Source organism: Dendropsophus ebraccatus, chromosome 4, assembly GCF_027789765.1.
Source record: "Dendropsophus ebraccatus isolate aDenEbr1 chromosome 4, aDenEbr1.pat, whole genome shotgun sequence".
NCBI lineage: Eukaryota > Metazoa > Chordata > Amphibia > Anura > Hylidae > Dendropsophus > Dendropsophus ebraccatus.
In genome coordinates, this window is record NC_091457.1 from 41,117,586 (window position 1) to 41,132,794 (window position 15,209).

At 43.4% G+C, this 15,209-nt stretch overlaps 1 protein-coding gene across 1 annotated transcript in view; it reads right to left on the reverse strand.

Moving 5' to 3' along the window:
• Positions 1-15,209, reverse strand: part of ANO9 (anoctamin 9) — a 47,336-nt gene that overhangs the window by 6,106 nt on the left and 26,021 nt on the right. The window contains exons 9-19 of the mRNA XM_069965651.1: positions 14,793-14,889; positions 10,030-10,090; positions 8,797-8,879; positions 7,232-7,336; positions 6,962-7,126; positions 5,786-5,822; positions 3,355-3,466; positions 2,040-2,097; positions 1,868-1,965; positions 611-765; positions 368-520 (exon numbers count right to left, since the gene is read on the reverse strand). Of these exons, the coding sequence (XP_069821752.1) occupies positions 368-520; positions 611-765; positions 1,868-1,965; positions 2,040-2,097; positions 3,355-3,466; positions 5,786-5,822; positions 6,962-7,126; positions 7,232-7,336; positions 8,797-8,879; positions 10,030-10,090; positions 14,793-14,889 (1,124 nt within the window). The remainder of the gene's footprint in view (positions 1-367; positions 521-610; positions 766-1,867; positions 1,966-2,039; positions 2,098-3,354; positions 3,467-5,785; positions 5,823-6,961; positions 7,127-7,231; positions 7,337-8,796; positions 8,880-10,029; positions 10,091-14,792; positions 14,890-15,209) is intronic.

Below are 15,209 nucleotides of genomic sequence, written 5' to 3' on the forward strand. Positions count from 1 at the left end.
AATGGGGTGGATGGGAGGAACAGTCATTAAGCCAACAGCTATCATTACTACATCCAGAACATTTACATACATGTGTGTCAAATCATGTGTATCTGCTACTGTAACTATTCATTGGGGAGACCGGCAACCCACATAACACTACTGTCCTCCGCTGCTTCGCAGTGACATTTGGGAAAGAATACGTGTCTGCCCACCAATCAGGATGTACAAAGTAACCACTTCAGGGTGGCATGGAGGAGCAGACTGGCTGTAATGAGTAATTCTTTAAGAAAAGCTCATAGAAGTTCTGTAAATTTTTTGGATATGCTGATGTGGCCAATTGAACGTTAAAGAGCTGTGGCGAGACAGCCCCTATTATAGAACTCACCTATGTCATTTGCTTTTCTTGGCACCAGGCGGCGCTGTAAACGAGTCATTTTGATGGCATCAAGACGGATTTCCAGCACATTGTTGATGAATGCAAGGAGCGGGGCAAGAGGGAAGGCAGCCACAAAGATTGTTGTGAAACTGTACTGGATGACTATTGAAAGTGACAAGAAAAAGTCACAAAAAGATTTGACAAAATGCTGAAAATGGGATTAACAGCATTTACTACTATATTAAGACTCACCCATTTCTAGAAACTCATCAAATAAGCTGAATATATGGACTTCACCAAGCCTGTAGTTGGCTCTCCATGCCTCCGTTGTATAGTCCCCCGATCCCTCCTCGCTGTGCACCCTACTCCGTTTTTCTTTCATTTTACGAAACTTATATTTTAGGAACCTACAGAGAGAAGGTTGTTCTTGTTAAGATGAAACATACACATTGCAAAGAATTGTTGAAAAGAAAGGAAGCATCTCAAGATTTCTACGAGCAGGGGAGGGAGAGGTGGGGGGGGAGGAGGGTTTGGTTTATATGACGTAATTAAAATGTACATGATGCTTTTGTTACTCCGCAGACGTTGTACTATATGTCATTCCTAATTGGATGCCTTTATGTACTTGAAAATTGTAATAAAAATTTGTTTGCAAAAAAAAAAAAAAAAAAAAGGAAGTTTCGGCTTGGTTTTAGACCTAGTGGCTAGATTGAAAACTGCTAATTTTCAAGATTATTTTTAAATATAGATGATTAAAGAGGCACTCTCACAAAAAAAGTAAAGAAATTAACAAGGGTTGTGATCACAATCAGTTTTGCTTAATGTGCATGGGGCATGGAAGAAACCCAGAGTTGCAGCAGAACTACACACTGAGGCACCATACTACCAGTGTCAACATGGGAATATTTCATCTGTTGTTTTATATTGAATCCAGCAGAGTGGGGGGTGGTTGTAGTGGAAGGTCGAGATGAACCAAACATTAAAGTGACACTGTCACCCCCTTTGTGCATTCTGACTTCTCTACACAGGTGTAAAGGGTAAATTTAGCGTTTTTCATACCTTATTTCATATCATACTTAATGGTGTTTGTTCAAGTAAAAAGTGTCCTTTTATCAACTGCAGATTGTATTAAGTGGGCGTGGCCTTGCGGCATTAGCGCCACTTAGCCTCTCCCACAACATCACCGTTGGTCCCACCCCCTTGACGCCCATTGGTAAAGGGGGTGGGGTCTAGACCTTTCGGCCAGCCTGTTCCAATGGCCGGCGAGGGGGCGGGCCAACTGTGACGTTGTGGGCGGGGCTAAGTGGCGCTAATGCCGCGAGGTCCCGCCCACTTAATCTGCAGTTGATAAAAGATTTTTTACTTGAACAAGCACCATGACGTATGATATTAAATAAGGTTTGAAAAACGCTAAATTTATCCTTTACACCTGTGTAGAGATACCAGAATGCAAAAAGTTTTGTCTAGGGTTTCACTTTAAATCTTGCACAAGTGATAGTTCATACTTACGGGGACAAAAACTCCATGCAGTTACTGAGCGTCTGCTTCAGGACCATGATGATACACATTTGTATGAACAGGTCGGTGATGCATCCACTTGGGTGACACTGTCATAGGAGACTGAGGTTAGAAACAACCCAGATTTTCCTGCCCACCAAACCTTTAATCTAAGTACATTTACCTCTTCCAGCCGCCACTCTCCAGCGATGCGCATGTAGTTTCCTGGATATCCGTTAATCCTAATAAAGGGGAAATAAACATTTTTTAGCTGCAATTCTTAGCTGTTAATTCAAAAGACATGTTGGGCTAAACGTTCAGCTGCACAGGGTTGCAAGATTTGGAAAATTTCTTTTGAAGGTACCAACAATGTTTAGCAGCTAACTGATCAGGAGAAACACTGACTTCAGAATACTAAGTGAAGAGCCCCTACATTAGGTTATTTCTGTGTCCCAAATTGCACCAGAATACTAAAAAGTCTGCTTCATAGGTCCCACTTCACATGTTCATGGCTGTTTTTATGTTCAGGAAACACTGATCAGGAAGCTTTTCAGGGGGTTTTAGGAAACCAGTTCCTAACCTTAAAAACAGAGGAGGGTAAAGAAGAACAAAAAAAAAAAAAAAAAAAAGCTATACTCACATACTCACCTTTTGCAGGCTGCAGCAGTGCCCTCCTTCGGCTTTGAAAGAGCACAAGTGATGTCCCCCGCAATGCTTGGGGGAGAGAAATCCACCTCATCTGGCTGGAGGCAGCATTATGCCGATGGCTCCCAACCCTTTTGAATACAGTGGCGTGTTTAATTGTATGCATTCCTGATTATGAGCATGCACAGTTAAAGGGCCAGCGTCAGCACTTAACAAGGTGCTGGCCCAAACTGCCAAGCAGTTCATCTGGACTTCCAGACAGTTTCCAGAGGGCTCTATGGGGCATCAATGATGGAATTCCAGGGGATTAAACATGTCCTATAATTTTCAGGCCTATTTTCCAGTACAGAGACCATTCAGAAAAAAGTCCCTATGAACCTATGGGTCAGGAAATCTATCCAGATTTCCTTATAAGAAATCCAGATAGATTTTCCTGATGTGTGAAGGGGGCCTTATTTTTTAAGATATTTCTGTTCATAAAATTGAAGACAAGTGTCATGTACTGAAGCTGGCTAAACGCATTGGTAAAAAAAAGTTGACTGTTCTACCAGCTGGCAATGCCATAGGCATAGAGGCACGTTTTCTATTCTTGAGATTGAATAGCTGCTCAGTACATGCACAGATTCAAGTTGACAATCATTCTCTTTTGCATAGACATATAATTGCCCATCATGAGCGTTAAAGCACAGCTAGACTATAATAGCCATGTGCCCTTTTACCCTCATGTTATATGTGGCAAACTACTTGGAACCACTGTACATGACACAAATTCTGAAAATGTTAATGTGCTTGTAATTCATAGTAGAGGGCACATAGAGTAGAAAACAAACATGGCAGTAATAATAGTCTATTACCTTCCCAGGAAGAACGCCACATAGAAGAGGGATGAAAAGTGGGTGACAAATTGAAATGTAAACACTTTAGTTGTGAAGCTGTTTTCTCGTTCTGTGAAAGTCCGAGGTTTCTCTGTGTTGGAAACAAAACAAGACGTTATCCTGCAGACCTGACATTTATGGCCTTATGTCATTTCAGAGCACAAAGAATAATACTGTAATTTAGGTCTATTCTACTTGTGTCCAGTCCTTGTGTCCTTAAACCAATGAGCTCTATGCAATATTCTCAAGAACTGTATCTAAATTGGTAGTTTGCTTGCCCTGAAGGGTGACATGATATAAGGCCCTATTCCATGGAACGATTATCGGTCGTATTAGGCTGATAATCGTGCCGTGGAATGAAAGGCAATGATCCGCCGACATCGTTCATGTCGGCTGATCGTTGCAGTTGTTTGTCTTTTCAGCCCCCCTGCAGCTCCCCGCGGCCCCTGCCGCACTCACCCGCTCGCTACCGCTCTGTGTAATAGCGGTGGCAGAGAGCGGGGAACGAGGAGCAAACGAGCGCAGATGTCGCTCGTTTGCTCCTCATAGTCTGCCCATGGAATAGGGGCTTTACCTGGCCAGCAGTACTACAGCAAAAGTGCAGGATCTTTTTTTTTCTTCTGTTTTATTTTCTGGGTTTTCTGACTGCTGAAAATGTTTCGTGTTTTTCAGTCCTTCTCTTGCCCTATTAGCCACATTATTATCATGTGTGTCGCCATGCATATCAGAACGTTCCCTTATTATACTGTGAAAAAGGCCTAACGCAGGCAGAAACGCATCTAGCACTATGGAGAAGATGCGTTCATTTTTTTGTACCTGTGTTTTTAAGGACTTCAATAAAGATTTTTGGATTTTATCATATGCAGCTGGAATTTTTTCTTCTTTACACAAAACTGCAGGATAGTTTACCTATCTACAAAAAAACATTGCTATCTCCCACCAACGGCAGGAGGGTGGTGAGTGTATTAATATGTAAGTGCACCTGTAAAAGTGGGATGTAAACATCTGACTTTACTGGATTATCTGTACTAGTGCATCATTTAAATGTGTTTACGTTTACATTATTGATCCAGCCCCCATCGGCCCATGGAAGAGGACCCTTAGAACAACAATATATCATTGGCATAGTTTGTCCTCCCTCCTCTCAGCTCCCAAACCAGAGATCGTAGGATTGGATCTAATAATGATGGCCAGTGGTTCAATTACCAAGGCAAAGAGCAGGGGGAGAGAGAGGACAACCCTGCCTCATTCCCCTAGATAGGAGAAAACTCTGAACCTGTACCATTTCCTAAAACAGATGCTCTAGCTCTGTTATACAGAAGCTTCACCCATTTTATAAAACATTTACCAAAGCCAAATTTCGCCATTATAACCGAAAATAACTTCTCCTCCCACATTTTAATTATGTTAATAAAAGTTATGTTTTATTGTTTTTGATCACAAGTTAATTTGTCTTTGGTTATTTACTTGTGACAAATCATCACAGTAATTGTAATCCTATAGCACTTCTTTACATGAGGCCTTAGGGGGGGTTTTGTTTGGCAAGACCAAATTATATAGGTTTTTTTTTTTTTGTAGAAGGAAAAATGTGCACTTGATCGTTTGTCCACACATAGTTACAAAGTTAATAAGGTTAAAAAAAGAAGTCTATCAAGTTCAACCACTTAACCTACTTTGTTGATCCAGAGGAGGACAAAAATCCCCATGAGACAAGTGCCAATTGTCCCATCACAGGGAGAAAAATGACTTTGTGACTTCAAAATGGGAATGAGAATAAATCCTTGCATCAACATCCTATCACATGAAATCTTGTGCCCATAACTTGTAATATTATATTAAATTTAGAGAGGCATCTAGGTCCTCCCAGTAAAGAATCCACATCTGTGCTGATGGTTAAACCTTCTTTCCTCTAGAAGGTTGCCCCCTTGTCATGGTTACAGGCTTGGGTGTAAAAAGATCACAAGAAAGATCACTGTACTGTCCATTCATATATTTGTACATTGTCACCAGATCGCCCGTTAGGGTCCTATTACAAGGCCAGATTCCCTTTTGTAAGCGAGCGCCTATCTGCTATATCGGGGCTCACTTACTGAGCCGATTACACAGCTCAATAATTGTTTAGCAAGGGCTGCACAAACCATGGAGAGGTATGTATATAGTTTTTCTTTTTACACAATGGTCAGCTGCCACTCATTGCTGTTACACGTAAAGATGCACGGTCGGCGGACAATGATTTTACTGTAGGTTATGACCAATAGACACGATCAGCCGATGATCATGGTCTCTATTACACGAAGCGATAATCTTTTTTATAAACTAAACAACACCAAGCCTGATAATTTTTCTTGGTACATTCCGATTATACAATTTTCCCTCCGTCTCTACATTAAAATGCCTTTAAACAACTTACCCAAATTACATAAATAAGTGGAGACTATACGATTCACCTGCAAAGACAACATGGGACACAGATAAGCATTGCTAAAAATATTTTTGAACATAAAATACAAATGTTTGTGGGATGTATGTAAAAAAGTTTTGGACGGTTTACAGACCAGAATATGTTGTACATTACATGTCACAATGCAGACTTAATTTTATTTTCATCTGCACATTGCCTTAATGGGGGCGAATGGAGGACCTCGGGATCCAGCTATACCACTGCTTAGCCCGCTTCTTCCGGACGTGGCACTACTGGGGTCAGTTTATAGACACTTCTGAATACTAAACTGACTTGCTCAGTAAATGAAGCCTTTTACCCCACTACCCTCTCCCTCCCCATCTTTTTTTAGATCTTAAGGCCCTATTACATCAAACCATTGTCGGCTGTCGACATTACCGGACATTCCAGACGATAATTGTTTGGTTAGAAGACCACGATCAGCCTCCTGCTGTTTCCTGTGACCTCTCCCACTGTCCGACAGGTCAGAGCTTGCTTCGCCCTCATTATTGTGCCATGTAATACAGACTTTTACCTCTTACCCTTCCTTCTTTTTCTCTCTCTCTTCTTTATTCCCGTTTCTTCCTTTGTTTGGACTTTGGCCCCTATTGGCAATTGTCTTACCTGTAGCACGATTTATGTAATTAACTATCTTGTTTGCCATTTTGACTATTGGACAATTGTGCTTTGTTCTGCTTCTCCCCTTTCTTAAAAATTCTATAAAGTCAAAAAAATATATTGTCCACCTGTAAGGGTATTTTGAAACTGAGCAAATAGGGGGAAAATCTGAGGTGGAACTCTCCACCACAAAATCCTGTCTGCTTCAGTGTCAGACGATGACTCTATGAAAAGGCTCATGTCAATTCCTTGAGCGGAGGCGCGCAAGTTCTCTTATATAGACGCCGCCTGACACTAAAGCAGGCGGGATTCCGCAGTGGACTCTTCTGCCGCGGAATTCCACCCCATTTGCTCAGTGTGAGCATACCCTTAGAAGATGGTAGATGTGGAGATGTTTATATTGTGAGCATCTTGAGAAATATTTACATGTGCGTGTATGTAGATACTGCATGTGACTTTTTCATGGTATAGGTCACTGACTAATGACTAAAAACTATCCCAAAGACCAATGCTCTCTGAACAAAGTACCTTAGTCATGATGACAATGGTGAGGTAATGAAGCACTGCTCCAGACATAACAGCAGCAGTATTGGCATGTTCACTGAGCAAATGCCAAGATGAGCGCATGAAGAACACAGTCACTACGACTCTGTATACCACTAGGGCTTGTGCTATGCCAATCAGTATGGCTATCTGAAAGATGGTAAAGAAAGCATGGGTTAAATCAAATGTTACTGGAACCGTACAGTGACTACTGTCTTTGCACATATTTTAGATGTAGGTATACATGTTCCATACCATGGCAGCCACTCCTAATAAAACAATAGTAGAGCGCAGATAGGAGTGTTGATGTTTCTGAATATTACAGTCTGGATTATGAATCAGCTCCAAAGCCAACTCCTCCTGCACAAAACAAGCAGTGGTTACTATATATGTACACCAGGCTTACTCTAGAAAATATTCCAGAGCCAATACAAACAAACAGCAAGTAATCGCAGTGGCATTAGTGGATTATTTGTGACAATATTGCAATAAGCAGTTGCTGGCAACCAAGAACATAAGAAATAAGATAGGCACATGGTAAAGTTTGCATAATATTCTGCTACTGGCAACAAAGATAATTACAGAGGCGTAAATTCACTACATAGCCCCCCTCAACTCCAACCAATGGAATTTAAAGAGCGGTATTAAGGACACACCAACTTCTACATCTGCATTCACTATGGTTACATTCATGCCCCTTTCTAGTTCTTCCTTTAAGGGCATGATATTCTTATGGCATCATGCCTATATGGCAACACAGAGCAATAGTCACTTTGTGTTCGACTTTGTAAGGTCTTTTTAGGTCACTGTATTTATGGAGTCATTCCCATTTACTTCTAGGGTAAATACATCTGCATCAGGCTAAGCCACTCAGTGTACTGTACAGGAGCAGGGACAACCCAGCCACAGTCCCTGCTTCTGTACATACTTTGCATGGGCAATTGCAGGTAAATTAGGTAATTTTAAAATGGAAAACAAATCTGAAAGTCACATACGCAGAATCAGACTTGAAACAAATCTGCACTACATGTGCTGCAATATGGAATGTGCATATTGAGGAAAGGTATGGATCTATACATTTCTATGTGATTGTTATCAAGGCTCCACGTAACTTGTGTAGAGCTATGTGCATTAAACACTAAAGGTTTGCGCTCTTTTTCTTCACTGATTGAAGGCCATTATTGGCTAATAAATCATGTGACGGCAATCAGCCCATCTAAAAAGGCACTGAAAACAAGAGCAGATCCTGCTGATTGGATCTCATTTGCTAACAGCTGAAGATTGCTCCATCTAAAGCAAAGTATACAGAACAGCTTACTTGTAAATGCAGATCTCATTGAAGATAATCCATAGATGAAATTACAAACCAGGGCAACCAAAGAGACAGTAAATATTTGATTAATGTTATCATTTTTTTTTTATTTTATTTTCCTGCAACGTGTTGCCCAGAACCAGCTATTCTAGGCTGGGGAAAGGCAGGCGACACTGTTTATGAACTGCAAGACATAGAAAGTCCACACGCATCCTCACCCCTACGATAGTATCTTTATTTAAAGTCTTTAAGTTTAAATGAAGTGTGACTTTACCTATGACCTACACTTGCAATACTGTAAGCAGTTGTTTTCATCAATATAACCTGCACAGAGACCAGATGCTTTTGTATAGGAAAGTTGTCATGGACTGCAGTGAAAATATAGTATTACATGTGGTCATCCTAATGGCTGCCTAGTAGGACTTATGGGAAGTGATCGTTGAGACGACAATGTTACAAGAGTTACAATGTACGTTATTTGTACACGTTAAAGAGAATGAAATCCCACCTCATCCTCATCCCAGCTGTACAGGTTCCACCATGACACATCTCTTGCTCTCTGCCTCTTCCAGAGCTCCAAGAATACGGTAGCTGAAAGAAAGCAGACAATACATACTGTAGGTTAATAAATCTTCACATAAAGCTTGTTTTTCAGGTGTATGAGACAGCTTGTGTGCGGTGCAGTATATCCTTGCATTGTCTCTCCTCTTATGTAAACCAATGACTCATAAGGATATTATCCCCATTTATAGTTTTTACAGAGACTAAAGGAAAGGATTTTTTTTATTGCACTGAAGGTCAATGGATAAACGTACAAACTGTGTATACCATGTAGACATTTCTGCATAATGCTATACAGTATTGTCTTCACAAAGACTTAGCCCCCACTCACATCACAATTACGTTGCACATCAGCATTCTGTCAAAAAGGGGTTCCATTGTATTGCTAACAAGCCCATAGTGGGACAAGCATAATTGTGACTATGCTTAGTCCATTTCCTAAAGTACATTCTGCCCACGGGACCTAAAAACATGGTGTTTTATCTCATTGTGTCAACTTTTTCCTTCTTCTTGGTTACTATAACATACACAATGTTTGCACCATTATGATCAACATTATATATTTCTCTATAGACAAACCATCTGTTGTGTGCCATATTAAGGAAATTACAGAGGGGAGTCAACATTAAAGTGAATGTACCATCAGGTAAATTTGCTTTAAGTGTTGCACATAATTAGAACATCGCAGGTGCAGGGAATCCGGTGCCGTGGTCCTTTTTTTGAATTAAAGTCTGGTTTCCACACACGGCATCGGTTTGGGCTGAAACACTGGAGGTGGGCCGCCCCCCCCCCCCCCAGTGGGAGGAAACCCCCACCCCTCTGTGACGTGGCTCCATTTATTCTATTGCAGCAGTGTCACAGAGGGGAGGGGTTTCCTCCCACTGGGGTTGGACCAGCCCGCAGTGCTACAGCCTGGGCCCGTGCTCGGTAATAGACCGACGCCGTGTGTGGGAACCGGACTTCGATTAAGAAAAAAAAAAAGGACCATGGCACCAGCTTGCTGGCACCGGTGCCATTCTATTCATGTGCAACACTTAAAGCAGTGCCACTTAGACTCAGCATATTTGATAAACACCATGTATTAAAGCATTCTGCTTATAGCCATATTGGATATTGTGCCTCAATATTTCTTCTACTTGCAAACATAATAACAGACAGAATTTATAAAGCTTATATTTACCCCACACTGCCATGAACATAGCAAAGAACACTGTGCCCTCATTGTCAAATAAATGCGTAACCTAAACAGGAAAGAAAAAAAAATTGTTTATAATGTATATTCATAATAAAATATCAATTATAACTTCAGAAACAAGTGAAGCAAAGAAAGGCCATTTTTTCAATTACGGATATATTTTTAAACGCTAGGTTTCTAAATGTGCATGTACAGTATATACTTATTCTGTCCAAACTTAGAGGTATTCCAGTCTAACACATATATCCTCTATATATTACAGAATAGGGTTTGGGGGTCTTTGTGCTCAAATGTTGAGACCTCATTGTGATCTCCAGAACGGGATCCCAATTCTTCCATTGGAATGGAGCCATACTGCAACTCCATTCATTGTCAATGGTTGCCATAAAAGGCCAAAAAATAGCAGAAAACCCATTTATTATTAGTACCTGTGCTTATAATGATTATTGCCATGCCGAGTATTAAAGCCTGAGACTCTTTGTGGAGAGCCATGGGCCTTCTGTTTTTATCACGTATACCATCCATGCTCTATGTCTTGTTTTATAGCTAAGTTTAATAGGTATATCAGGATATTGCAAGAACACTAGATAGGCTGGGATCCCAGGGGTCCAGCTAAAAAACTGGGGCTCGGAAATACTAGTACCAGGGATCACGCCAACCAAAACCAGATAGTCCCTTTGGTTACTGGATCTATGATAATCCTCTGGAGGAACCCATCAGAACTTTGGGTGATGCAGGTGTCACCCCATCATCTTTTATTTTGAAGACCCATTGTGGTGTTGTGCCCCGATTATAACCCAGAAAAGTAAGTGCATATCTGCATCTTCACTTCTGTTGGTAATCGGATTAATAACACACATAGATCAATTATAATAAGTATGGTACCCCTTCAAGGTTTGTATCAAGAAGCTACCGGAGAGTGATGATACACGTGGAGTTTGCTCCAGGGTTGGCTGCCCCATGATTATCTGAGTCTTTTGGGTATTGGTACTTATTTTCTGTGAAGGGTCTTTTGTATTTCACCTTATATTAGTGATTATACAATTCTAGACAGTTATCTGCTCCCATTGGGGAGTGAGTGTGATATTTGCACTTTATTTCAGTAGATGGTCTTTCTTTGGTCACACATTCTTATGTAATTTATTGTTTCATGGGATCCTTTTCATATATGTATATTTAATATTTATACTTAGTGTTTACATACCTGACTATCATTGTTAACTCATTTATTTATTGGTCATATATGTTTGCTCAGATCATTATTACAATATTATTTGTATGCAGCCCCCTATAGGTTATACACCCAGCATTATTTTTCTTTTGGGTGAACCTAGGGCTGGGCGGTATACCGTGAAAATACCGATACCGTCCCTGGCGTCGGTTAACCGACCTCAACTTTGCCAGGACGGTATCTGCGGTATTGCACGTTTGTGGTGTGCTGAGCAGGGATGCCGGCAGTCAGGCAGGACGTGGCTGCAGCAGATCGGATGAGGGATCACTGAGCTCTGACACTACAGCCCAGGGACCCGGATTATCTCCCCCCGGACCCCAAGACGCGGACACTGAGCCTGTGGAGAACAGCGGCGGAGTGCAGCCTCTAAGTGTCCTGCGCTCCCCGCCTGGGCCTCTCTCCCCGGTCAGCGTATGCAGCACAGAGCCGAGGACCGGGTGACCGCTCTGCCCCCTCCCCCTCCTGTCACTGCCGAGACCCGTCCAGAGGCTCCAGTCACTGTGCGCAGCCACAACTCTCCCCCTCTGTGTAACTAACAGCAGCTCTCATGAGGTAACCTCTTCCTACTATGTGCCGCTGCCGTCCACACAGCCCTCCCCCCGTCACCAGTCTCCGGGAGGTACACTCTGCAGCCGCAGGGTTGTAGATCATCCCCCCCAGGCCAGATAACGATGGAAGGGACAGTGTCTGTGTAGCAGCAGGTTACTGCACGGAGGAGCCGCTGTCTTGTTTAGCTGCCGTGCTCTCCTCTTATCACTGACACCCGAGGCAGAGGCTAAAGGAGAAAAGGGTTTTTCAATTCTGTATGCACACAGAGCATAGCAGAGCTGGAATAGCAGAGCTGTCTCAGTTGTCTGCTGTGTGTATATAGATAGACCTGTCCCCCCCCCCCCCTGTGTATAGAGAGACCTGTCCCCCCCCCCTCCTGTGTATAGAGAGACCTGTCCCCCCCCCCTCCTGTGTATAGAGAGACCTTTCCCCCCCCCCTCCTGTGTATAGAGAGACCTTTCCCCCCCCCCTCCTGTGTATAGAGAGACCTGTCCCCCCCCTCCTGTGTATAGAGAGACCTGTCCCCCCCCCCTCCTGTGTATAGAGAGACCTGTCCCCTCCTGTGTATAGAGAGACCTGTCCCCCCCCTCCTGTGTATAGAGAGACCTGTCCCCTCCTGTGTATAGAGAGACCTTTCCCCCCCCCTCCTGTGTATAGAGAGACCTGTCCCCCCCCCCTCCTGTGTATAGAGAGACCTGTCCCCCCCCCCCTCCTGTGTATAGAGAGACCTGTCCCCTCCTGTGTATAGAGAGACCTGTCCCCTCCTGTGTATAGAGACCTGCCCCCCTCCCTCCTGTGTATAGAGAGACCTGTCCCCCCTCCTGTGTATAGAGAGACCTGTCCCCCCTCCTGTGTATAGAGAGACCTGTCCCCCCTCCTGTGTATAGAGAGACCTGTCCCCCCTCCTGTGTATAGAGAGACCTGTCCCCCCTCCTGTGTATAGAGAGACCTGTCCCCCTTCCTGTGTATAGAGAGACCTGTCCCCCCTCCTGTGTATAGAGAGACCTGTCCCCCCCTCCTGTGTATAGAGAGACCTGCCCCCCCTCCTGTGTATAGAGACCTGTCCCCCCTCCTGTGTAGAGAGACCTGTCCCCCTCCTGTGTATAGAGAGACCTGTCCCCCCTCCTGTGTATAGAGAGACCTGTCCCCCCCTCCTGTGTATAGAGAGACCTGTCCCCCCCCTGTGTATAGAGAGACCTGTCCCCCCTCCTGTGTATAGAGAGACCTGTCCCCCCCTCCTGTGTATAGAGAGACCTGTCCCCCCCCTCCTGTGTATAGAGACCTGTCCCCCTCCTGTGTATAGAGAGACCTGTCCCCCTCCTGTGTATAGAGAGACCTGTCCCCCTCCTGTGTATAGAGAGACCTGTCCCCCTCCTGTGTATAGAGAGACCTGTCCCCCCCTCCTGTGTATAGAGAGACCTGTCCCCCCCTCCTGTGTATAGAGAGACCTGTCCCCCCCTCCTGTGTATAGAGAGACCTGTCCCCCCCTCCTGTGTATAGAGAGACCTGTCCCCCCTCCTGTGTATAGAGAGACCTGTCCCCCCTCCTGTGTATAGAGAGACCTGTCCCCCCCTGTGTATAGAGACCTGTCCCCCCTCCTGTGTATAGAGACCTGTCCCCCCCTCCTGTGTATAGAGAGACCTGTCCCCCCCTCCTGTGTATAGAGACCTTTCCCCCCCTCCTGTGTATAGAGAGACCTGTCCCCCTCCTGTGTGTATATAGAGAGACCTGTCCCCCTCCTGTGTGTATATAGAGAAACCTGTCCCCCTCCTGTGTGTATATAGAGAAACCTGTCCCCCTCCTGTGTGTATATAGAGAAACCTGTCCCCCTCCTGTGTGTATATAGAGAAACCTGTCCCCCTCCTGTGTGTATATAGAGAGACCTCTCCTCCTGTGTGTATATAGAGAGACCTCTCCTCCTGTGTGTATATAGAGAGACCTCTCCTCCTGTGTGTATATAAAGAGACCTCTCCTCCTGTGTGTATATAGAGAGACCTCTCCTCCTGTGTGTATATAGAGACCTCTCCTCCTGTGTGTATATAGAGAGACCTCTCCTCCTGTGTGTATATAGAGAGACCTCTCCTCCTGTGTGTATATAAAGAGACCTCTCCTCCTGTGTGTATATAGAGAGACCTCTCCTCCTGTGTGTATATAGAGAGACCTCTCCTCCTGTGTGTATATAGAGAGACCTCTCCTCCTGTGTGTATATAGAGAGACCTCTCCTCCTGTGTGTATATAGTGTGTATATAGAGAGACCTCTCCTCCTGTGTGTATATAGAGAGACCTCTCCTCCTGTGTGTATATAAAGAGACCTCTCCTCCTGTGTGTATATAGAGAGACCTCTCCTCCTGTGTGTACGTAGCTGTATAACTCTGATAATAATAATGACAATAGACTAAATTCACAACCTTGTGTTGCTGCTCAGTGAGTTACTTTTCTTATTTTGAACAAAATATCCCCAGTTTGGCACAGGCAAGTGGGTGTGGCTTGTAAAAGGGGTGTGGCTTACAAAGGGCGTGTCATAGTTATCGTTCAATTATCGTTACCGCAGCTACACATGCGATAAACCGCGATATTGATTTAGGCCAATATCGCCCAGCCCTAGGTGAACCTTGGATTTGTTGTCCCTTATTGGTTTTTTTAAGTGTTTCTTTATCATGTGTCTTGGGGTTTCTTTTTGCTATGATATTCAAAAAAAAAATAATAAAAAAAAAATAATGTGATTCAGCATATATTGAGTCTGTGGAGTGCACTCCACTTTTGTGTCTTGTCTTTTCTTATGGATACTTATATGTAATGATCCAGACTTTTACTGATGCTCAGTTGGTTTTAGTGAGGCTGTAAAGACAGATGTTATGTATATCTAGTAAAATCGATATCTGTAGATAGTAGCAGAAACAGATGGCTTATGTGATGGCATGGCCGATTTTTTTGCTAGATGATCACTTGCTTAACTTTCAGATCTTACCTTAGCATATGTACACGTATCGGAGAGCGGCCAGTATGGGCACTTCTGATCACAAAGAGGACACATCAGCGTTGTGTTTGCTGTACAAATCTCCTGGCTGAGAGAAATAGCATAGTAGAGCATGTTAATATTATACAGTATGAATGCCTATTTAGCTATCCTATAGATTTCAGTCCAGTCAGTCCAGTTGTTGTTGTGTGAAATCTAACAAATACTTAAAACCAGGAGAACTGCCTGCCCGAATCAAGGGAATTGAGTAAATACCCTCTTGTTTGATATTACCTTGAATTAAGGTTTAGAGTAAGGATGGTCCGAACCTGCCGAGGTTCGGGTTCGTATGAACCCGAACACTCGGCATCAGATTCCAGCTGTCTGGCCTCCCGTGCAGAGGGTGGATACAGCGGTAGGACCGCCTGG